A 24,623-nucleotide genomic window follows, 5' to 3' on the forward strand; every position below is an offset into this window, starting at 1 on the left:
TGGTGGGTAATATAGTGGCCTTGGAAAAGATTCAGAGAGCCACTAGATTGATATCTAGCTTAAAAGGCTCCCAGTTACCACAATGGGAGCTTTTTACTCTAGAAAAGCATAGATTTTGAGGGGCCTTGATTAATTAATTAATCCAATGCCTTTTCTCTTTTTTGCATCCCCTAGGAGGCTGCATGGCTGATGGGGTTGGGGAGTGCCGGGGGAGGAAAGAGGCGGGCAGACAGGGGTGATGGCATGTAGAAGTCGCACTATGACAATATACGACAGGCTCAACGGACCAGCTGGTCTTCTCATGCTCTTTATTTTAGAAGTTTCCCAGGAATCTGAGCTGATCAGATGCATTTAGCCGCACAGTCTTTTATATTTTCACATGCAACAGAGAGTGACACAATACCAGGCAACACCTACCTAGGGTGACATCCACAATTACACACGATCAAAATTATGGTGAGAATGTGTGTTTTGGGGAAACATATGAATAGATCATTACAAGGGACAGATTATACAAATTTATATTACAGAGGAAGCAATAAACAACTTTATATCAGAGGTCTTGGTATATCACCATGCAATTGGGGCTAATCTTTACATCACAATTTACTCGATACCAGTTTACACATCAATATAGCTACATTTTCAAAACTTCTAATTTACATATGTGGGTTAGAATCCCACTTTTGTGGTGCAAACCAACCCTATGATATACTAATTAAATGTCTTACCTACTCCATCTGTGTTTTCAAAGATTGTTTCGCTAGTCTGTGTAGACTTAAGAACTTGCATCCTTATAACTTCTATTTTTGTCTTACTATCTTGAAGCATTTGTTGAGCTGCCGCTAACAGCTTTCGATCCTGGAAATTAAAAAACAGTGCTTAATCCACAACACAACATTACAGATAATGTATTTTCATACAACACTTGCAAAGCGTGACTAACTCAGAATAAACAAAAGATCTACATGAACTGACAAATGGTGGTGTGCTACATCAGTCTGGTGCATTTCAATTTTCTTCTGTGTACACAAAATCACCAGTCAATTGGACTCTATAATGTAAAAAGCAGAATAGAACTGAAATGCTTATAGACTGAAGGGCTCAATAATGTATTTTGTATAAATACCATTTTACACCTATTTTGTCTCATTTGCCTACATCACTGTGACCATCCTTCAAAATAATTAATTGTAATTGGACATTTTGAACACGTGATAAGGTGCTACAGAAATGGAAATTATTTATTGTCATTTTTGTTTCCACAATCATCCTTGGTTTTCTAACACTACTGGTCAATGTCTTTTCCATATGGGGAGGGGCGAGGGGGGGAATTGAGAAGTTCATGCTAAATCCTCCTTGCTCTCTTCTTTGCCCTTCCACAGGGTCAGCTGTGGCTCAGTTGGCAGCACACTCGCCTCGGAGTCAGAAGGTTGTGGGTTCAAGTCCCACTCCAGAGACCCGAGCACATAAATCTAGGTCGACACTCCAGTGCAGTGCTGAGGGAGTGCTGCACTGTCAGAGGAGCCGTGTTTCGGATGAGACGTTAAACCGAGGCCCCGTCTGCGCTCTCAGGTGGACATAAAAGACCCCATGGCACTATTTCGAAGAGTAGGAGAATTATCCCCATGCCAATATTTCTCCCTCAACCAACATAACAAAAACAGATTATCTGGTCATTATCACATTGCTGTTTGCTGTGCGCAAATTGGCTGCCACGTTTCCCACATTACAACAGTGATTGCACTTTAAAAGTACTTCAATGGCTGTAGAGCGCTTTGAGAGGTCCGGTGGTCGTGAAAGGTGCTATATAAATGCAAGTCTTTCTTTCCCAAGACAAAAGAGTATTTCACAATACTCTACATCAAAGAGAGAAAAAAAAACCCTGCAAATTCTGGGAATCTGTCATTAAAACAGATAATGCTGGACATAGCAAGGTATGGTCAGAACTGATTCGGAGAAGGGTCGACACCAGAAACATTAACCTGTGATTTTCTCTTATCAGATGCAGACAGACCTGTGTATTTTCAGTTTTTCTTTGCTCTATTATCATCACTTCACCCAACAACTCACAGCCAGCAAAAACTTGAAAAAAATGTGCTAATCTGTATAACTCCAAAACAAACAGCGACCTTTGCTGTTACATTCTTTTCATTCTGCATTATGTCAACACAACATTGATTTTAGTTTAAAATGGTAGAAGGTGACAGCACCCGAACAAGTAAATTTATCTGTGGTACTCAAAGGTGAAGGCAGTTAAGATCATAAAAAAATTAAAAGGAAAAATACAAAGCAGATATTATATATATACACACCTGTCTTTTGATGCTATATGCAAGGCAGTTACCTGGAGAAACCCGATTGTTTTCAACGAGTGCCCAGCTCATGAACTCTCGACTTTACCTAGTAGTTTCTGCCCCATCAAGGAATAACAAGACGCAATGTGTTCTATTAACAAATTTACTAATATTAAGAATTAGATTTAGCCAAGGTTTGGTTTCTATAGAAAACAAACAGTCATCTGGTTTGGTGACTACTTTGTCTAGTCAGGCAGAACTCTAAACCTTTAGCCACATCAAAGAAACTGGTACTGCCTTTCAATGGAAAAAAGCAGGAGGTGATGTATAATGCTTCAGCACTGTGATTTCAACAGCATAGCTGTAGTCTAGAGACTGCCCTATCCCTGTGCCAAACAAAATACACAACAGAATTTTAGTCCAAACACAATACGGACCAGCTTCCCAGATGGCTTAGTGAGCAAATGTACCATTTGGTGTGTTACGGAGCCACATGAACCAGAAGGTGTCAGCTTCGATCCCTGGTCTATGCTGATCACAGCCAAAGGATCAGTTGGGGCACCTCAATAGACTTCAGTGCCCTCATGTTAAAAAGGAGGGAAAAAAAATCCAGGGCTTCCATTTCTGAGTCCTATTTAACAACTCCCCTATTGGAAATGTGTGCAGCTATATCTCAGGCAAGGACAAAATTCAGGCCATAATGCCTTCCACGATCAAATAGTCTGAATTGATTCACTAAGTAGACTCACATATAAAGGGCAGCCACTTGGTTGAGGTCCTAGAGACTGTCAGCCTCTGTGGAGCCATACCCAAGTTAAGAGTCAGTGGCTTCGGGAAAGATAGGGAAGGGCGGGGGGGAAAAGAAAGAGAATATGTACTCTTAAAATACAACATTAGCGTGCCCTCATCAGTTTACTGAAAATAAAACAGTGATGTCAAGCATATAATTAAAAACCCCAAAGACCTGGTGTTTTTGATTTTTGGTAAACCACAGCTCCTTCAAGTATATTATACCGCAAGTTATATAGTACTGAGATATATTTTAAAATATTAAATCATGTTTTGTGACAGCAATTTGTGTGCATCAAGGATGCTTGCAAGCCACTTGGGTGAGCTCCGGAGAACTGCCAGTAACCAGGGAAAACTGTGCCCCATAAATCAGGAGAGGATAACTTGAGGGAGAGGCTAGTGTAAATTTTAGAAATCATCAAAAAGACAAAGAAAGAATTATAATCCATAAAAATCTTCCCCATATGACTTACAGGTACAGTTATCACTATAACCTCACTATCAGTTTATACTTTATGTGATCGAGGAGAGGAATGTCAGTACGGTGAGTAGAGCACTTTCCATTTTAGCTTCAGGTCAGCACCAAGTACTCAGATGCAATGTAATGATCTCTCTACACTGCTCCAACAGTGTACCTTAGTCCTAACCTCACAAGAACACCCTGTACTGCACCAATGTTTTCCCCACCCCATCTCATGCCAGTAATAATGATGGCCTCCAAGTTAATTTTCCATTTTTTTTTGCAGTGGACCTGTGCCCACTAGGGCCTTGATTGAGAATAGTCAAATTCATTTCAGTACGACCCTGAAGAGCCAGTAGAGAGAGCAGATATTAATCCCATCAGTCTGGCTTGAGTACTGTACAAAGTGGTTTCCAGATGAATTTAGCTGCTTTTATACTGCACTAAGACTCATACAAGCATCATCTCCCAATGTGGAGGTCTTGCACAACTGACTGCTACCTGAAAGTAAACCTGCTGGGATTTATTAAAGCCGGAAAGATCGGGTAGTAATGCCCTTAAAGAATCCCAACAAATTTAACTTGAGATTGCAGCTGCACGATCCATGGGTTGAGAGAGAGAGAGAGAGAGAGAGAGAGAGAGAGAGAGAGGAGAGAAGACAGCAAGAGGAGAGAGAGCGCGAGAGAGAGAAAAAAAGAGAAAAAGAGAAAGAGAAAGAGAAAAAGAGCGCGAGAGCGCCACTTGTACAGATATTGCCAATATAAAAAAGGAGGATTTTGTAATTGCAGAATGCAGCACAAGCTGACATCAGCCTACCAGAATACTAGAATACTGTACCTATAATTATTTGGTTGGAAGGTTACCATCCAGCTTAATCCCTACTAGAAAAGTTGAAAACAAATAGCCGTACTAGCATGCAAAAAGTAAACATAATGGTTTAGTTTGAATAGATTTTGTTTGCAAACAGACGGTTCTGTGTACAATGCTGCAGGTGCATTTTAGTACAGTAACCCACCTTTGAAGATCCATTCGAGTACATCTGGATCATATTCTCAGCTCCCAACTTCACTTTCAGCTCAATGTCCAATTGTTTCTTCAAGGCAGCAATGCGGCTATTATTTGCAGACTCGGGGTTAGGAGTATCTGGGGTTCGTGGACAATCTGAAATCATAAAGGACTTGCGTATGGAATTCCATAAATGTCTTGTACTGGGCATCAAAACTGGTAACTGTTGTAACTTTAAAAAAAAAAGAATTGCGACAATGTCACCCCCTGGTGAGATACTCTAAAGGAATCTGTTTGGCTAGATTTATTTTTCTCCCCTAACCAACAGGACAAGCAGATAATGCCACTTTCATCAAGCCCCTGAAAGGAGGGCAATAAAAGCTCAATTGTTCTCCAGGTGTTCCACATGAACGATTTCTATCCCAAATGTTTCGAAGAATTGATGGGAGTTCAATGATCCTCACTGGAGCTGCCTACTTCAGTCTAGACCACTACAGAAACTGGGTCCACCTATCAATTCAAGATGCTTGGGGAAGATCTGTATCAATTGTGGTACCTATGCAGATACTTAAAGATAGCTGACTAGCTCAACAATACTGAGATTCAGAGAGATCTCTATTCCTCTTGTGCTTATTCTGTCACAGGCAGGATATTTGCTACACTACATTATCAGAACAGAAAGAGCAAAATGAAAACAATCATTTTAGAGCACATAGCAACCAAAAACATACACGACTCTACTTCCATCACTGAGGGCCTTGATTTTTTTTCTTCCAATTCACAAAATTAGCTTGTTTTCTTCTCTGGAAGTTCTCAGTTTGCAGATAGAAGTAGCAACTAACAGATAAACAAAGATCGTGCCCAATGACTGGAAAGGACATCCTTAAGCTCAGATTTGAAAATCAAATCTTGGCAAAGGAAAAAGGTCAGGTGAAATAACGAAGTACTAACAAAATCTATATACAGGAAATTGTGTGTTATCCGGAGGCTAAATGTCCGGCAAGCTCGAGCCACCGGTTAAAATCAGGAGCCGTTTCGTTAGTTTTTTTTTCTTTTCGTTGCTTTTTTCTCAACAGTCAAGCTCTGCAAGGTCTCGCTGAAGCTGTTGCTAAGCTACAGAGACACTTGCAAGGTACGGCCGACTGTTTAGAAGCTGGGTTTGTCACCAGATACGGAGCTCAAAATCTCCGTATGTTTCAACATTAGCGCTGGTTTGTCTGGCAGTTTTGATCTAATGGCAACAGCTCGGTCCCGTCGGTGCCGGATAGCACAAAGTTTCCTGTAATATTGGCTTGATGTGTCATTTTTGAGACATTTCAATGGTCGATAGTGATCATGCGACTGTTATTTTCACACTGCTTTCTAATAATTTCCACGGCCGTTAATTAGCTTGTGATCAACTAGATTGTTGTGTGGCTGACACATCTGGGCCAATGCTGGTAAAACGCCAGGCCAGGATGGGGCAGGGATTCAGGATATTTCAGCTTATACAGTAATGGCTTATTGGTCCTTTCTGACCACTGTTGCTGCAGTAGACATTGTCCATCGATTTTGAGCACTATAATTTGTCTATGAAACATCAGTCATTGGTCTGTGGTAACTGTTGCTCACTGGTCCCTGGCAACCACATGATCGGAACAAGTAAAATTACAGGGTGGCTTCAACTCATTTTTCTTGGGCTACATAAAAAAATTGCCTTCAGAATGTATTACCGGGGTGATGAATACAAATTGGGAACAGAAGGTTCAACATTTTCTTCCAATTGTCAAAATAGCGTAATTAGATACATGAAATATGTATATGTACAATGGAATAGTAGGAAATATAAAGGAACAGGAGTAGACCATTCAACCCTGACCCAAATGGGTTAGCCACACAACAATCTATTCAATTAGATCATGGCTGATCTGTACCTCAACTCCATTTACCTGCCTTTGCACCACATCCCTCGTTACCCTTACATCGTTCTCAGTCTTGAACATTTCAACTGACCCAGCAACCACAGCCTTTTGGGGGAAGAGTTTCAGGTTTCACTGCCTTGTCTGAAAAAGTGATTCCTGAATTGCCTAGCTCTAATTTTAAGATCATGCCCCCTCGATCTGGACTCCCCCCATCAGAGGAAATTGTTACTCTGTATCTACCCTATCAAACCGGTTTAACAACAACTACTTGTATTTATATAGTGCCTTTAAGGTAGTAAAATGTCCCAAGGTGATACACAGGAATTTTAAGACAAAAAATTTGACACCGATCCACAGCTTGGTCAAAGAGGTAGGTTTTAAGGAGCGTCTTAAAGGAGGAGAGGTAGCAAGGCGGACAGGTTTAGGCAGGGAATTCCAGAGCTTAGGGCCTGGGCAACAGAAGGCACGGCCACCAAAGGTTGAGCGATTATAATCAGGGATGCTCAAGAGGGCAGAATTAGAGGAGCGCAGATATCTCGGGGGGTTGCGGGGCTGAAGGGGATTACAGAGATAGGGAGGGGCCTCCCGAGAAATCTACCTTTCCTTACCCAGTCTACATAAGAACATAAGAAATAGGAGCAGGAGTAGGACAATCGGCCCCTCGAGCCTGCTCCGCCATTCAATAAGATCATGGCTGATCTGATCCTAACCGCCAATCTACTATCACAGAACCATCTCCTGAATCTAACAGAATTAGACACATGAAATAGGAGCAGGATCAGGCTACACGGCCCCTGGGCCCGCTCCGCTACCCACAGGGCCATGTCCGATCCGAACCTAGGCTCATGTCCAAATTCCTGCCCGCTCCCCATAACCTTTAATTCCCTTTACTTCTAGGAAACTGTCTATTTCTGTTTTAAATTTATGTAATGATGTAGCTTCTGCAGCTTTTTGGGGCAGCATATTCCATGGACCTACCACCCTCTGAGTGAAGTAGTTCCTCCTCATCTCAGTTTTGAAAGAGCAGCCCCTTATTCTAAGACTATGCCCCCTAGTTCTAGTTTCACCCATCATCGGGAACATCCTCCCCGCATCCACCCGATCCAACCCCTTCACAATCTTAGATGTTTCAATAAGATTGCCTCTCATTCTTCTGAACTCCAATGAGTAGAGTCCCAATCTACTCAACCTCTCCTATGTCCATCCCCTCATCCCCGGGATTAACCGAGTGAACCTTCTTTGTACTGACTCGAGAGCAAGTATGTCTTTTCTTAAGTATGGACACCAAAACTGTATGCAGTATTCCAGGTGCGGTCGCACCAATATCTTGTACAACTGAAGCAATACCTCCCTATTTTTATATTCTATCCCCCTAGCAATGAAAGTCAACATTCCATTGGCCTTCTTAATCACTTGCTGCACCTGCATACTAACCTTTTGAGTTTCGTGCACCAGGACCCCCAGATCCCTTTGTACTTCAGGACTTTCCAGTTTCTTGCCGTTAAGATAATGGGGCAGTAATTCCTCCCCAAACGCGTGAGTACGGAAGGGGTACTCACGCGTCTGGCCAGAGGAAATGCCGGTTTTCAGCATGCACAGCGCATGCGCTGAAAACCGGCATTTCCTCTCCTCTAACCCAAGAGGTGAAGAGGCTAGCGCGTGCGCTGTAGGGGGCAGCGCGTGCGTCTTGGATTTCCTCTGTTTTGGGGGATTTGCGCATGTGTAAAGGCCTCCGGTCTTTACGCTTGTAAAAAGCACACGTAAGTATTTATTTTTACAGGTAAGTGGTGTTTTAGTGCAATTTAGAATTTTTTTTTCCACAGGTTTATTATTTTAAAGAATCTACAATAAGGTAAGTTTAGTTTTAGACCCTTTTATTAAAAATGTATTTTTTTCACAAAAAAATTATTGTTTAAATTATTTTTTTAAACTTATTTATACTTAATTTAATGATTGGGATGTTTTTTAAAATTTTATTTAAAGTTTAAGTAGTGTTTTGGGGTGCAGTACTTTTCATGAGTTTGACAGTTCTTACTCTCAAACTTATGAATGAAGTTTCCCCTCCCCTGATTGGCTTAACAGTGCTCACCTGATCCCAGCCGGCACATCGCACTAACTACGCCGCTGGGTCAGGTTAGCACAGCGCGCCGACATCAGAACCGGGCCACTGACAGGAAATCCACTGCGGGCCAGGTTTCAGATGTCGGCGCGCCGGGTAAGTGCACATCAGGGGCTTGCACGCGCAGCAAGCCCCTGACACCAAGTTCTGGGCCAATAACTTGTTCTACGATTTTTCCTGCCAAAGTGCATAACCTCACACTTTCCAGTATTGTATTCCATCTGTCAAATCTCTGCCCACTTACTTAGCCTGTCTATGTCTCCTTGCAGGTTTTTTATGTCCTCCTCACTCACTACTTTCCCTCCCATCTTAGTATCATCTGCAAACTTTGATATGTTACACTCGGTCCCCTCCTCCAAATCGTTAATATAGATTGTAAAGAGTTGGGGACCCAGCACTGACCCCTGCGGAACACCACTAGTTACTGATTGCCAGTCTGAGAATGAACCATTTATCCCAACTCTCTGCCTTCTGTTAGATAGCCAATCCTCTATCCATGCCAGAATATTACCCCCAATCCCGTGATTTTTTATCTTAAGCAATAATCTTTTGTGTGGCACCTTGTCAAATGCCTTTTGGAAGTCTAAATACACTACGTCCACTGGTTCCCCTTTATCCACCCTATATGTTACTTCCTCAAAGAACTCCAGCAAATTTGTCAAACATGACTTCCCCTTCATAAAACCATGCTGACTTTCTCCTATTAAATTATGATTATCCAAATGTCCTGTTACTGTCTCCTTAATAATGGACTCCAATATTTTACCTACCACAGATGTTAGGCTAACCGGTCTATAGTTTCCAGCCTTCTGTCTACTGCCCTTTTTAAATAAGGGTGTTACATTAGCAGTTTTCCAGTCTGCCGGGACCTTTGCCGAGTCCAGGGAGTTTTGGAAAATTATTACTAATGCATCCACAATCCCTACCGCCACTTTCCTCAAGACCCTAGGATGTAAGCCATCAGGTCCAGGTGATTTATCCGCCTTGAGTCCCATTATTTTACCGAGTACCACTTCCTTAGTGATTTTAATCGTATTTAGCTCCTCTCCCCCTATAGCCCCCTGTTTGTCCAGTGTTGGGATATTCTTAGTGTCTTCTACTGTAAAGACTGATACAAAATATTCATTGTGTTTTTGCCATCTCCATATTTCCCACCATTAATTTCCCGGTCTCATCCTCTAAGGGACCAACATTTACTTTAGCCACCCTTTTTCTTTTTATATAACTATAAAAACTCTTACTATCTGTTTTTATATATTTTGCTAATTTACTTTCATAATCTATCTTCCCTTTCTTAATCAATCTTTTTGGTATTTTTTTGCTGTCTTTTAAAGTTTTCCCAATCCTCTATCCTCCCACTAGGTTTGGCTACCTTATATGCCCTTGTTTTTAGTCGAATACTATCCTTAATTTCTTTACTTAGCCACAGATGGCTGTCTTTTCTTTTACACCCTTTTCTTCTCAGTGGAATATATATTTTTTGGAAGTTGTAAAATAACTCCTTAAATGTACACCACTGATCATGTATCGTCTTACCCTTTAATCTATTTCCCAATCCACTCTACTCAATTCCGCTCTCATACCTTCATAGTCTCCTTTATTCAAGCTTAGCACGCTTGTTTGAGATCCAACCTTCTCACCCTCTAATTGAATATGGAATTCAACCATGTTATGGTCATGCATTCCAAGGGGATCCTTTACTAGGACATTTTTAATTAATCCTGTCTCGTTACACAGGACCAGATCTAAGGTTGCTTGCCCCCTGGTCAGTTCAGTTACATACTGCTCAAGAAACCCATCCCTAATACACTCAATGAACTCATCCTCAAGGCAGCCCTGCCCAATTTGATTTGTCCAATTAATATGATAGTTAAAATCCCCCATAATTATAGATGTTCCCTTATTACAAGCCTCAACTATTTCCTGATTGATACTCCATCCAACAGAGTTGCAACTGTTCGGAGGCCTATAGACTACGCCCACTCGTGTTTTTTTCCCCTTATTATTCCTTATCTCCACCCAAACTGTTTCATTATCCTGATCTTTTGACCCAATATCATTTCTCTGTATTACAGTGATTCCTTCCTTTATTAACATAGCCACCCCACCTCCCCTTCCTTCCTGCCTGTCCTTCCTGATCGTTAAATAACCTGGTATGTTTAATTCCCAGGCATTGTCACCCTGCAGCCATGTTTCTGTAATGGCCACAAGATCATACCCATATGTAGTTATTTGTGCCATTAACTCGTCTATTTTGTTACGAATGCTATGTGCATTCCGATAGAGAACTTTCAAATATGTTTTGTGACACTTAGTTCCTGCTTTTGCCCTTTTTATTACTTTACCTTTTACTCCATACCTTCTGCCCCTTCCTGACACGCTCTGGTTTTTAATTTCCCCACTGCTACCTAAGTCATATGACCTTCTCTGTTGTCATTTTTATTATTTGCTCTCTAGGAACCTCCCCCCACTAGTTAGTTTAAAGCCCTCTCTACAGCCCTAGTTATATGATCCGCCAGGACTCTAGTCCCAGCACTGGCCAAGTGAAGCCCGTCCCAATGGAACAGCTCCCTCCTGCCCCAGTACTGGTGCCAGTGTCCCAGGAAGCAAAACCCATTTCTCCCACACTAGCCTATATGTGACTCCAGACCCACAGCAATTTGGTTGACTCTTAACTGTCCTCTGCGGTTCAAGAAGGCAGCTCACCACCACCTTCTCAAGGGCAATTAGGGATGGGCAATAAATGCTGGCCTTGCCAGCGAAGCCCACATCCCATGAACGAATAAAAAAAAACACGAACTATATTACTTTCCCCAGTCTATGTGAAAATGAAAATCTCCTACATTAACCATTGTTTTTATTACACGTTTCCCTGTTCTCCATATTTATACATCCTACCATTACATAACTATCAGGTGCGTAGACAACTCCTACCAAAGTCTTGCATCCTTTGCTGTTCCATAAGTAACTATAGTGCTTCCACTGCTTGATCATCCTGACTGAAATCCCCTCATTCTACTGCTGTAACTTTGTCTATCAACAATGCTATTCCCCCCCCCCACCCCCACATTTTCCCTGTCCTCGCAAAAGATCCTACAGCCTGGAATATTTAGCTCTCAAGTCATGCCCAGCTTGGTCAGGTCTCTATAATGGCTACAATCATGCTGAAGACTTGTGCTCCAGAAGTAGCCGCGCCTCTAGCCAAGCTGTTCCAGTACAGCTACAACACTGGCATCTATCTGACAAATGTGGAAAACAGCCCAGGTATGTCCTGTCCACAAAAAGCAGGACAAATCCAACCCGGTCAATTACTGCTCCATCAGTCTACTTTCAATCATTAGTAAAGTGATGGAAGGCATCATCGACAGTGCTATCAAGCGGCACTTACTCATGGAAACATAGAAGATAGGAGCAGGAATAGGCCATTCGGCCCCTCGAGCCCGCTCTGCCATTCAATGAGATCATGGCTGATCATCCAAATTCAGTACCCTGTCCCTGCTTTCTCCCCATATCCCTTGATCCCTTTAGCCTCAAGAAATATATCCAACTCCTTGAATATATTTAATGAATTGGTATCAACTGCCCTGTGTGGCAGAGAATGCCACAGGTTCACCACTCTCTGGGTGAAGAAATTCCTCCTCATCTCAGTCCTAAATGGCTTACCCTTTATCCTTAGACTGTGACCCCTGGTTCTGGACTCCCCCGCCATCGGGAACATCCTTCCTGCATCTAGTCTGTCTAGTCCTGTTTGAATTTTATAAGTTTCAATGAGATCCCCTCTCATTCTTCTAAACTCTTGCGAATATAAGCCTAATCGACCCAATCTCTCTTCGTATGTCATTCCTGCCATCCCAGGTATCAGTCTGGTGAATCTTTGCTGCACTCCCTCCATGGCAAGAACATCCTTCCTCAGATAAGGCGACTAAAACTGCACACAATACTCAAGGTGTGGTCTCACCAAGGCCCTGTACAACTGCAGCAAGACATCCTTGCTCCTGTACTCAAATCCTCTCGCTATGAAGACCAACATACCATTTGCCTTCTTAACCGCCTGCTGCACCTGCATGCTTACCTTCAGCGACTGGTGCACAAGGACACCCAGGTCTCGTAGCACTTCCCCTTTTCCCAATCTATTGCCGTTCAGATAATCTGTCTTCCTGTTTTTGCCACCGAAGTGGATAACCTCGCATTTATCCACATTATACTGCATTTGCCATGCATCTCCCAATCACCCAACCTGTCCAAATCGTACTGGAGTTTCTCGACATCCTCCTCACTGCACACACGCCCACCCAGCTTTGTGTCGTCTGAAAACTTGGAGATATTACATCTAGTTCACTCGTCTAGATCATTTATATATATTGTGAATAGCTGGGGTTCTAACACCGATCCCTGCGGTACCCCACTAGTCACTGCCTTCCACTCGGAAAAAGACCCGTTTATTCCAACTCTTTGCTTCCTGTCTGCCAACCAGTTCTCTATCCAAGACAGTACCTTACCCCCAATCCCACGTCCTTTAACTTTACATGCTAATCTCTTATGCGGGACCTTATCAAAAGCCTTCGGAAAGTCCAAATACACCACATCCACTGGTTCTCCCTTATCTATTCTACCAGTTACATCCTCAAAAAATTCCAGTAGATTAGTCAAGCATGATTTACCTTTTGTAAATCCATGTTGACTTTGTCCAATCCTGTCACTGTTTTCCAAGTGCTCTGCTATTACATCTTTTATAATGGACTCTAGCATTTTCCCCACTACCGATATCAGGCTTACCGGTCTATAATTCCCTGTTTTCTCTCTACCACCCTTTTTAAATAGTGGGGTTACATTAGCTATCCTCCAATCCATGGGAACTGTTCCAGAGTCTATAGAATTTTGGATGATGACCAGCAATGCATCTACTATTTCTCGGGCCACTTCCTTAAGTACCCTAGGATGTAGATTATCAGGCCCTGGGGATTTATCAGCCTTCAATCCCGTCAATTTCCCTAACACCATTTCCCTACAAATACTGATTTCATTCAATTCCTCCCTCTCATTAGACCCTATGTTCCCTGACATCTCTGGGAATTACTCGCCAATAACCTGCTCACTGATGCCCAGCTTGGGTTTCGCCAAGACCACTCAGCTCCCACCTCATTAAAGCCTTGGTTCAAACATGGACAAAGGAGCTGAATTCCAGAGGTGAGGTGAGAGTGACTGCCCTTGGCATCAAGGCAGCATTTCACCGTGTGTGGCATCAAGTAGCCCTAGTAAAACTGAAGTCAATGGGAATCAGGGGGAAAACGCTCCACTGGCTGGAGTCATATCTAGCACAAAGGAAGATGGCTGTGGTGGTTGAAGGTCAATGGACATCGCTGCAGGAGTTCCTCAGGGTAGTGTCCTAGGCCCAACCATCTTCATAGAAACATAGAAGATAGGAGCAGGAGTAGGCCATTCGGCCCCTCGAGCCTGCTCCGCCATTCAATGCGATCATGGCTGATCATCCAAATTCAGTACCCGGTCCCTGCTTTCTCCCCATAACCCTTGATCCCTTTAGCCTTAAGAAATATATCCAACTCCTTCTTGAATATATTTAATGAACTGGCCTCCACCGCCTTCTGTGGTAGAGAGTTCCACAGGTTCACCACTCCCTGGGTGAAGAAATTCCTCCTCATTTCTGTCCTAAATGGCCTACCCTTTATCCTTAGACTGTGTCCCCTGGTTCTGGACTCCCCGACCATCGGGAACATCCTTCCTGCATCTAATTTGTCCAGTCCTGTCAGAATTTTATAAGTTTCAATGACATCACCTCTCATTCTTCTAAACTCCAGTGAGTACAAGTCCAATCGACCCAATCTCTCCTCATACGTCATTCCTGCCATCCCAGGTATCAGCCTGGTGAATCTTAGACAAGATGCAGTGCAGCACTGTGGGAGTACCTTCACCGCACGGACTGCAGCGGTTCAAGAAGGCGTCTCACCACCACCTTCTCAAGGGCAACTAGGGATGGGCAATAAATGCTGGCCTTGCCAGTGACGCCCAGATCCCATAAGTGAAGGACCTCTACAGGGCCATCAGCGAACAACAAACTGCGCACCCAGACGGAGCTTTTATCGTCGCGGGGGACTTCAATCACATAAACCTAAAATCTGTACTACCGAAATTCCACCAGAATGTTTCCTGCCCCACAAGAGGGGAGAACACACTGGATCAAGTCTACACGAGCATTGTAGATGCTTATAAGGCCATTCCCTGCCCCCACCTTGGGAAGTCTGACCACCTCTCCCTGTTTCTAGCCCCGGCATACAAACCGCTCATCAAAAGAGTGAGAACATCAGTGAGATCAGTGAAAGTATGGCCAGAGGGGGCAGTCTCGGAGCTTCAGGATTGCTTCGAACGCACTGATTGGGGCATGTTTGCCCATAATGACATCGAGGAATACGCATCCACAGTGCTATTCTACATTAACAGTTGCGTCGAGGTCGTCACTACCTATAAAAATATCAGGACATACCCCAACCAGAAACCCTGGATGAACGGAGAGGTCCGCTCGCTGTTGAAAGCACGCGACGCAGCATTTAAATCTGGCGACGCGGCGGCTTACAGTGCAGCTAGGACCAACCTAAAAAAGGGTATCAGGACTGCCAAAAGGAAACAGACACTGCGGATAGAGGATCATTTCCACAACAACTCGGACCCCCGGCGCATGTGGCAAGGCATCCAGTCCATCACTGACTACAAGAGCAAAGACACCAGCCCCCCGGTTAGCGATGCCTCCCTTCCGGAGGAGCTTAACAACTTCTACGCTCGCTTCGACAGGGACAACAGGGAGCCGGCTACCAAAGCCTTGCCACCCCCGGAAGACCAGGTGCTCACTCTGTCGACCTCCGACGTAAGGGGTGTTCTACGCGGAGTGAGCACACGAAAGGCTGCTGGACCGGATAGCATCCCTGGACGGGTACTCAAGGAATGTGATCAGCTGGCTGATGTCTTCACCGCCATCTTCAATCTGTCATTGGCCCAGGCAGTAGTCCCTACATGCTTCAAGACCGCTACCATTATTACTGTGCCAAAGCAAACGGCTGTGACGCGCCTGAACGACTATCGACCTGTCGCACTCACACCCATCATAATGAAGTGTTGAGAGAGACTGGTCCTGGCTCACATCAAAGCCAGTGTTCCCGCCTCTCTTGACCAACACCAGTTTGCCTATCGTGCAAACAGATCAACGGAGGATGCAATCACAGCTGCTCTACACTCTGCACTGAATCACTTAGATGGTAAAGAGACCTACATCAGAATGCTGTTCATAGACTATAGCTCAGCATTCAACACTATCGTCCCCAACAAGCTGGCCACCAAACTCCACACTCTTGGCCTGAACACTTCCCTCTGCAACTGGACCCTGGACTTCCTAACAAACAGACCCCAGTCTGTCAAATTAGGTAACCACACCTCCCCCCCCCCCCCCGACCCTGAACACGGGGGCCCCACAAGGATGTGTGCTGAGCCCCCTCCTCTACTCCCTCTTCACCCACGACTGTGTGGCTGTTCATGGTTCCAACACCATCATCAAGTTTGCGGATGATACCACGGTAGTAGGCCAGATCACCAACAACGATGAGTCAGCCTACAGGGAGGAGGTCCAGCATCTCGTGAAGTGGTGCGCCGATAACAACCTGGCCCTTAACATCAAGAAAACCAAAGAAATCATTGTGGACTTCAGGAAGTCTAAAGGTGGAAGTCACACCCCCATCCACATCAATGGGGCTGTGGTGGAAAGCTTTAAGTTCCTCGGAGTCCACATCACGGAAGACCTCTCCTGGTCCCTCAATACCTCCTCTCTGGTGAAGAAGGCCCAGCAGCGCCTATATTTCCTAAGGAGGTTGAAGGGATGTAACCTGTCACCCCTGATCCTCTCTAACTTTTGCTGCTGCACAATAGAGAGCATCCTGACGAACTGTATCACAGTATGGTATGGCAGCTGTAGCTATGACCGGAAAGCCCTGCAGCGGGTAGTCAAAACTGCCCAACGCATTACCGGCACCCGGCTACCGACCATAGAGCACATATACCAGAAACGCTGTTTACGGAGGTCACGGACCATCATCAAAGACCCTACCCACCCCAGCCACAGTCTGTTCGCCCTCCTGCCATCTGGGAGACGCTACAGATGCATTCGCACCCGTACGACCAGATTTAGGAACAGCTTCTTTCCCAGGGCTGTCATCCTACTGAATTCCACAAATAAACTCTAAAGCCTGCACATCTGCCAATGCACTTTATTATGGTTATGTTTATGTTAATATATTACAAGCCAAATGTATGTTGAATGTTTAAATGTCTTAATCTAAATGTACACTCTTGGGAGCCGCAAGCCTACATTTCGTTGCACTGCACTTGTGCACTAACAATGACAATAAAGTTGATTATGATTATGACAAAATCATACCCTTTAAGCAAAATTTGTGCTTCTAACTCATTTTGTTTTATTTCTTATGCTATGTGCATTCTTGTACAGAACTCTTATTTGGGTAACTATACACACCCTGCCCATATATCCTGCTGGTTTTTTCCTCAGAGTGTGAGCTTTCCCCTCCCACCCTATCTAGTTTCCCCGCTGCCCTATTTACACCTTCCACAAGGAAATGGGTGCCTCTCCAGTTTAGGAGGTCATCCAGTCTGTGCAGCCTTCCCTGGCCCCAACAGTGGTCACAGGAATTGGAAACTCTCATTCTGCACCATCCTCCCAGCCATGGGTTGACAATTCTAATCTTTCTCTCACTGTCTGGCACTGGAGGTAATCCAGAGATTACTACCCTGGAGCTGAGGTTCCTTATCTAGAATTTAATGCAGCATACATCACTCTAGACTCTGAGCCTACCATATTGATCTATATATTTAAGCCAATAGATATTCTTTTTAAGTTACCATTTATTGAATTTGGACCATTGAAAGATGCTCATGAAGGAGATACTAAATGAGTACTTTGCATCAGTACGATAGCAAAATACTGCAGATGTTGGAAATCCGAAATAACAACAGAAAATGCTGGAAAAACTCAGCAAGTCAGGCAACATCCGTGGAGAGAAATTTGAGTTGACGTTTCGGGTTTGACCCTTCTTCAGTGTTCACTCTTAAAGACAACGCACAACTGACAGATTTAAGTGGTGCTGTTAACAATAAAATTACAAATATTGAAATAGATGAGGATATGGTTTTACAAAGAATGAATCTTAAAAAAAAGAGCAGGCTGCCAGTCCAGATGATATCCACCCGAAGTTCCTTAAAGAGATTGGACTAATAGCTTGCTGGAGTTGGGGACTATTCCCTGAAGGTGGAAGGAGGCCAACTAATGTAGTTTCAATTTTTAAGAAGGGATATAAAAGACAGATCCTGCTAATTATAGGCCCATTAACGACATCACTATTAGGGAAGATAATGGAGTGAATCATTAGGGATGTAATACATGACCACTTAGACAGAGAAGGCCATATCAAGGACACCCAACACGGTTACCAGAAAATAAGTTTGTGTCTTACCAATTTGTTTGAATTTTTTGAACAAGTCACCAGGTTAGTAGAGGAGGGTAATCCAGTAGATATCGTCGACCTGGACTTTCGTAAAGCTTTTGATAAGGTACCAAATAAAAGACTTGGCACAGAGCTTGCTGATAGAGCTGGGTGAATCACAAATCGCAATCGGAGTGGATCACAAAGAGTGGAAGCCGAGAATTTGGTGATAGTAGGAATTCAGTGGAGAGGAGGAAGGCGGTTTCTCATGCCCAATTTAAAAGGAGTGGAGCCACAGAACCCGAGGATTTGAAGAGAAGTATCTAGGTATCTAATATTTACGTTCTGTGTGTTTAGTATCTCAGTGGTTCCTGTTAAGCTTGAGTAAATAATTTAATCTTTGGTTAGCTCGCTTTGAGGGGCGATTAGAAAAATAGCAGCGTAGTTTAGAGCTAGTTAACAGCAATTATATAAATAATCACCTTGCATCTAAGGAGTTTATTTCAAGTTTCTAATTAGAATGGAGGGACAGCTAAGACCCGTAGCCTGCAATTCCTGTGCCATGTGGGAATTTCAGGACGCTTCATGTATCCTGGAGGCCCATGTTTGCAGAAGTGCATCCAACTGCTCGAACTCACTGAGGGTTTGAGGTTGAGCAGCAGCTGGATTCACTGCAGGGTATACCAGTGGCTGAATGGTTCCTGGATCGCAGGTTCCAGGAGGTGGTCACCCCACAGCCAGATAGAGCTCAGAATAGCAAGTGGGTGGCCACCTGGAAGGATAGGAAGAGGCAGGCAGTGCAGGAATCCTCCAGGAGTGCAGCACTTTCAAATCTCTTCTCTTAGGCAGTCCCTCGGAACCGAGGATGACTTGCTTCCACACTAGAAGTGAGTTCTCCGGTGACTGATGAGTCCAATGCGGGACCTACAGTCTCTGTCACAGGTGGGGTGGGTGGGTGGGGTTCTTGGGTTGGCGTGCGCTCCTTCCGCTGTTTGCGCTTGGCTTCCGCTTGCTCCCGGCGAAGAGACTCGAGGTGTTCGGCACCTTCCCAGATGCTTCTCCTCCACTTTGTGCGGTCTTGGGTCAGGGAATCCCAGGTGTCGGTGGGGATGTTGCACTTTTCCCTCCCAAGGAGGATTTGAGGGTGTCCTTGAAGCGTTTCCTCTGCCCACCTGGGGCTCTCTTGCTGTGTCGGAGCTCCGAGTAGAGCACTTGCTTTGGGAGTCCCATATCGGGCATGCGGACGATGTGGCCCGTCCATCGGAGCTGATCGAGCGCGGTCAGAGCTTCGATGCTGGGGATGTTGGCCTGAGCGAGAACGCTGACATTGGTGCGCCTATCCTGCCAAATAGGTATTCAGCATGGAATACCAGTGAGGGCGATGACACCTCGAAGGAGCGCAGTTCTGAGCCTAGCACTGTGAGGCAAAGGATTGCACTGGGGGGTGGGGGGTGGAAACAGCGAAGTGTAGGAATGCAGTAGTAATTAGGGATTAGAGAGTCAGGGAACAGACAGGCAGTTCTGCTACCATCGACGTGAGACCCACTGTGGTATGTTGCCTCCCTGGCGCCAAATGAGGGACATCACCAAGAAGGTGCAGAACATTCTGCGGGGATGGAAGGGGAAGAGCCAGAAGTCTTGGTCCATGTTGGAACCAACTACATAGCGAGGAAGAGGGTTGAGGTCCTGCAGTCAGAGTTTAAGGAGCTAGGGAGGAAATTACAAAGCAGGACCTCAAAAGGTGGTAATACTTGGCTAGAGGCATGGTGCAGGAGGGCGGGCTTCAGATTCCTGGGGCATTGGAACTAGTTCTGTGGCAGGAGAGCCCTGTTCAAGATGGACAGGCTGCACCTGAACAGAGCTGGGACCAATATCCTTGTGGACAGGTTAACTAGTGCTGTAGGGGGCGGGGTTAAACTTATTCGGCAGGGGGTTGGGCATCACGATGTAGTTTTAAAAAGTAAAAACAAGGTGCACAGAGAACTGGGAGAGACAGTTAAGAGTTAGAAATAATACAGAATTAGGTGGGATCATACAAAATACAAAGATGTCTCAGTTAGGTTTGAAGTGCGTGCGTGTAAATGCACAAAGTTTGGTTATAAGGTTGGTGAACCACAGGTAAAAATAGCCACGTGGGAATATGATGTTGTGGTGATAACTGAGACCTGCCTCAAAAAAAGGGTAGGATTAGATGCTTAATATTCCTGGGCACAAGGTATTCAGAAAAAGTAGGGAAGGAAAAAAGGAGGGGTAGCAGTTTTGATTAAGGAAAATATTACAATGCTAGAAAGAGAGAATGTCCTTGGGGGATCAAAGACAAAATCTATTTGGTTGGAGTTGAGAAACATTACTTGTTGCATTTTTTAATAGGCCACCAAATAGTGGGAAGGGGTTAGAGGAGCAGGTTTGCAAAGAAATTACTGAGAGGTGCAAGGACTATAGAGTAATAATAATAGGGGACTTTAACAACCCCATATTGAATGGGGCTGCGATTGTGTTAAGGGCAGAGAACATAAAAAATAGGAGCAGGAGTTGGCCATTTGGCCCCTCGAGCCTGCTCCACTATTCAATAAGATCATGGCTGATCTACCTCGACTCCAGTTTCCTGCACTATCCCCATATCCCTCGATTCCCTTAATATTCAAAAATCTGTCATTCTCGGTCTTGAATATACTCAACGACTGAGCCTCCACAGTCCTGGGGTAGAGAATTCCAAAGACTCACCACCCTCTGAATGAAGAAATTTCTCATCTCTGTCCGAAATAGCCAACCCCTTATTCTGAGACTGTGACCCCTGGTTCTAGACTCCCCAGCCAGGGGGAACATCCTTCCTGCATCTACCCTGTCAAGCCCTGTAAGAATTTTGTATGTTTCAATGAGATCATCTCTCATTCTTCTCAACTCTAGAGAATATAGGCCTAGTCTGCTCAATCTCTCCGCATAGGACAATCCCCCCATCCCAGGAATCAGTCTGGTGAACTCTATGGCAAGTATATCCTTCCTTAGGTAAGGAGACCAAAACTACACAATACTCCAGGTGTGGTCTCACCAGGGCCCTATATAATTGCAATAAGACATCTTTACTCTTATACTCAAATCCTCTTGTAATAAAGGCCAACAGACCATTTGCTTTCCTAATTGCTTGCTGTACGTGCATGTTAACTTTCAGTGATTCGTGTACATGGACGCCCAGGTCCCTCTGAACACCAACATTTCCCAATCTCTCATCATTTAAAAAATACTCTGCTTTTCGATTTTTCCTACCAAAGTGGATAACTTCACATTTCTCCACATTCTATTCCATTTGCCATGTTCTTGCCCATTCACTTAGCCTGTCTATATCCCCTTGAAGCCTCTTTGCAGCCTCCTCACAACTTACATTCCCACCCAGCTTTGTATCATCAGCAAATTTGATGCCCTCATCCAAATCACTGATGTAGATTGTGAATAGCTGAGGCCCAAGCACTGATCCTTGCGGTACCCCACTAGTTACAGCCTGCCAACCTGAAAATGACCCATTTATTCCTACTCTCTGTTTTTTGCCCGTTAACCAATCCTCAATCCATGCTAGTATATTACCCCCAATCCCATGAGCCCTAATTTTGTTTAATAACCTCTTGTGTGGCACCTTATCAATGCCTTTTGAAAATTCAAATACACCACATCCACTGGTACCGTTCTCTATTCTGCTAGTTACCTCAAAAAACTCTAACAGATTTGTCAAACATGATTTCCCTTTCATAACTCAGTGTTGACTCTGCCCAATCCTATTATTATTTTCTAAGTGCCCTGTTACCACGTCTTTAATAGATTCGAGCATTTTCCCTACTACTGATGTCAGGCTAACTGGTCTGTAGTTCCCCGTTTTCTCTCTCCCTCCTTTCTTAAATAGTGGGGTTACATTTGCTACCTTCCAATCCGCAGGAACCGTTCTAGAATCTATGGAATTTTGGAAAATGACAACCAATGCAACCACCATCTCTATAGCCTCCTCTTTCAAAAACCTAGGATGTAGGCCATCGGGTCCTGGGGATTTATTGGCTTTCAGTCTAATTAATTGTTCCAGTACTATTTTTTTTACTATTACTAATTTCTTTCAGTTTCTCATTCTCGCTAGACCCTTGGTTCTCCACTACTGCCGGGAAGTTTTTTGCATCTTCTTCCATACCATTTCCTTATTCCCCATTATAATTTCTCCTGTCTCAGCCTGTAAGGGGCCCACATTTACTTTCGCTAATCTTTTCCTTTTTAAATACCTATAGAAGCTTTTAGTAGTTTTTATATCTCTCGCTAGGTTACTCTCATATTCTATTTTCGTTTTCTTTATCAATTTCTTGGCCCTCCTTTGCTGAATTCTTAAATCCTCCCAATTCTCAGGCTTACTACTCTTTTTGGCAACATTATACGCCTGTTCCTTTGATCCAACACTATCTTTAACTTCTCTTGTTAGCCACAGTTGGACCACTTTTCCTGTGGGGTTTTTGTGCCTTAAAGGAATGTATATTTGTTGTAAATTGTGTATTAATTCTTTAAATGCTAGCTATTGCTCGTTTACCATCATGCCTTTTAATGTAGTTTCCCAATCTACCTTAGCCAACTCGCCCCTCATACCTACGTAGTTTGCTTTGTTTAGATTTAAGAACTTAGTTTTGGATTTAACTAAATCACTTTCAAACTCAATGTAAAATTCTATATTATGGTCACTCTTCCCTAAAGGCCCCTTTACTACAAGGTTATCAATTAACCCTCTCATTGCACAATACTAGATCTAAAATAGCCTGTTCCCTAGTTGGTTCCTCAACATACTGATCTAGAAAACTATCTTGCAAACATTCCATGAATTCATCCTCCACACTATTACTGCAAATTTGGTTTGCCCAGTCTATATGTAGATTAAAGTCCCCCATGGTTACTGTATTACCCTCGTTACATGCGCCTCTAATTTCCTGATTTATACTCTACCCTACATTACAACTACTGTTTGGGGGCCTATAAACAACTCCCACCAATGTTTTCTGCCTCTTGCTGTTTCTTAGCTCCACCCAAACTGATTCTACTTCTTGATTTTCAGAGCGAAGATCCTTTCTCTCTACTGTCTTTATCCCATCCTTTATTATTTATCAGGGCTACCCCTCCTCATTTTCCATTTTGCCGATCTCTTCTAAAAGTTAAAGTATCCTGGAATATTTAGTTCCCAACCTTGGCCGCAGAGCTATTACGGAGACGTGGTTGCAATTAGATGAAACCTATTAATTTCTACCTGCGCTATTAATTTATCTATTTTGTTGCGAATGCTTCACGCATTCAGATATAGTGCCTTTAGCTTTGACTCATTTCTATTTTTCCCCGGATGTCACCTTAGTCACTGATGCCTTATTACCTTTGTTATTCTCTCTGCCCCTTCCTGACCCACTCTGCTTATTTTTACCCAAAACTCTACTCTGCTCTAGAACCTTACCACTTCTCTCGCTGCTTTTTAAACTCTTTCCGGAATCCTCCCACCCCCCAGAATGTTCTGAAGTGGGTTCAGGAGAATTTTCTTGATCAGTATTTTTCCTGCCCAATGAAGGAGGCATTGCTGGATCTAGTCCTGGGGAATGAAGTGGGTCAAGTGGAGATTGTCAGAGCCCGGGAGCATCTCGGGAATAGTGATCATAGTACAGGTAGACTATCCTTTATCCGAAAACCTCGGGACCAGCCGGGTTTCGGTTTTCGGATTTCAGAAGGTATTTTATAAGACTGGGAAATTTGTCGGGGGGTCGGTGGGGGGGTCGGCATGGGGGTCGGCGTCGTGCGCACGACTTACGCTGAACGAAAAAACGTTCGGTTTTTAGAGGTTTTCGGTAGTTCGGATAAAGGATAGTCTACCTGTACTGTAAGGTTTAGATTAGTTATAGAGTAGGGCAAGGAGCAATCTAGAATAAAAATACATAACTGGAGCAGGCCTAATTTCAGCAAATTGAGGAGGGATATGGCCCAGATAAATTGGAGTCAAAGACTGGCAGGCAGAAATGTAATGGAGCAATGGGCAGCCTTTAAAGAGGAGACGGTTCGGGTACAGTCTAAGTACATTCCTACAAGGGGGGGGGGGGCAACCAAAGACAGAGCTCCCTGGATGACAAAGGAGTTAGAGTAGGAAAAAGGGTCTGTATGACAGATGTCAGCTTGATAATACAAGGGAGAATCAGCTGAATATAAAAAGTACAGAGAAGTGAAAAAGGAAATGAAAGGGACAAAGAGACAGTAAGAGAATAGATTGGCAGTTAACATAAAAGGGAAATCCAAAGGTCTTCTATAGGCATGTTCACAGTAAAAGGGTTGTCAGAGGAGCGGTGGGGTCGATTATGGACCAAAATGGAGATCTATTGTTGGAGGCAGAAGGTATGGCTGAGGTACTAAATGAGTACTTTGCATCGGTGTTTACCAAGGAAGAGGACTTTGCCAAAGCTTTAGTAAATGAGGAGGTTGCTGGGATACTGGATCAGATAACAATAGATAAAGAGGAGGTACTAGAAAGGCTGGCAGTACTTAAAGTGAATAAATCACTCGGTCCGG

The 24,623-nt window shown here is 43.9% G+C and overlaps 1 protein-coding gene across 3 annotated transcripts in view; it reads right to left on the reverse strand.

Annotated features, from left to right (window-relative positions):
• LOC147122351 (serine/threonine-protein kinase N2-like) overlaps nt 1-24,623 on the reverse strand; it is a 141,683-nt gene that overhangs the window by 36,389 nt on the left and 80,671 nt on the right. For 2 of the 3 annotated variants that reach the window (XR_015077738.1, XM_085983412.1), the window contains exons 3-4: nt 4,562-4,707; nt 732-861 (exon numbers count right to left, since the gene is read on the reverse strand). Coding sequence is in view for 2 of the 3 variants with exons in the window: in XM_085983412.1 (XP_085839538.1) it covers nt 732-861; nt 4,562-4,707 (276 nt within the window). In the remaining variant the exon portion in view is untranslated. The remainder of the gene's footprint in view (nt 1-731; nt 862-4,561; nt 4,708-24,623) is intronic. The other variant, XM_085983413.1, reaches the window with a different exon arrangement.

This window comes from Somniosus microcephalus, chromosome 3, assembly GCF_052327205.1.
Source record: "Somniosus microcephalus isolate GS21.2 chromosome 3, FLI_Smic_1.0, whole genome shotgun sequence".
NCBI lineage: Eukaryota > Metazoa > Chordata > Chondrichthyes > Squaliformes > Somniosidae > Somniosus > Somniosus microcephalus.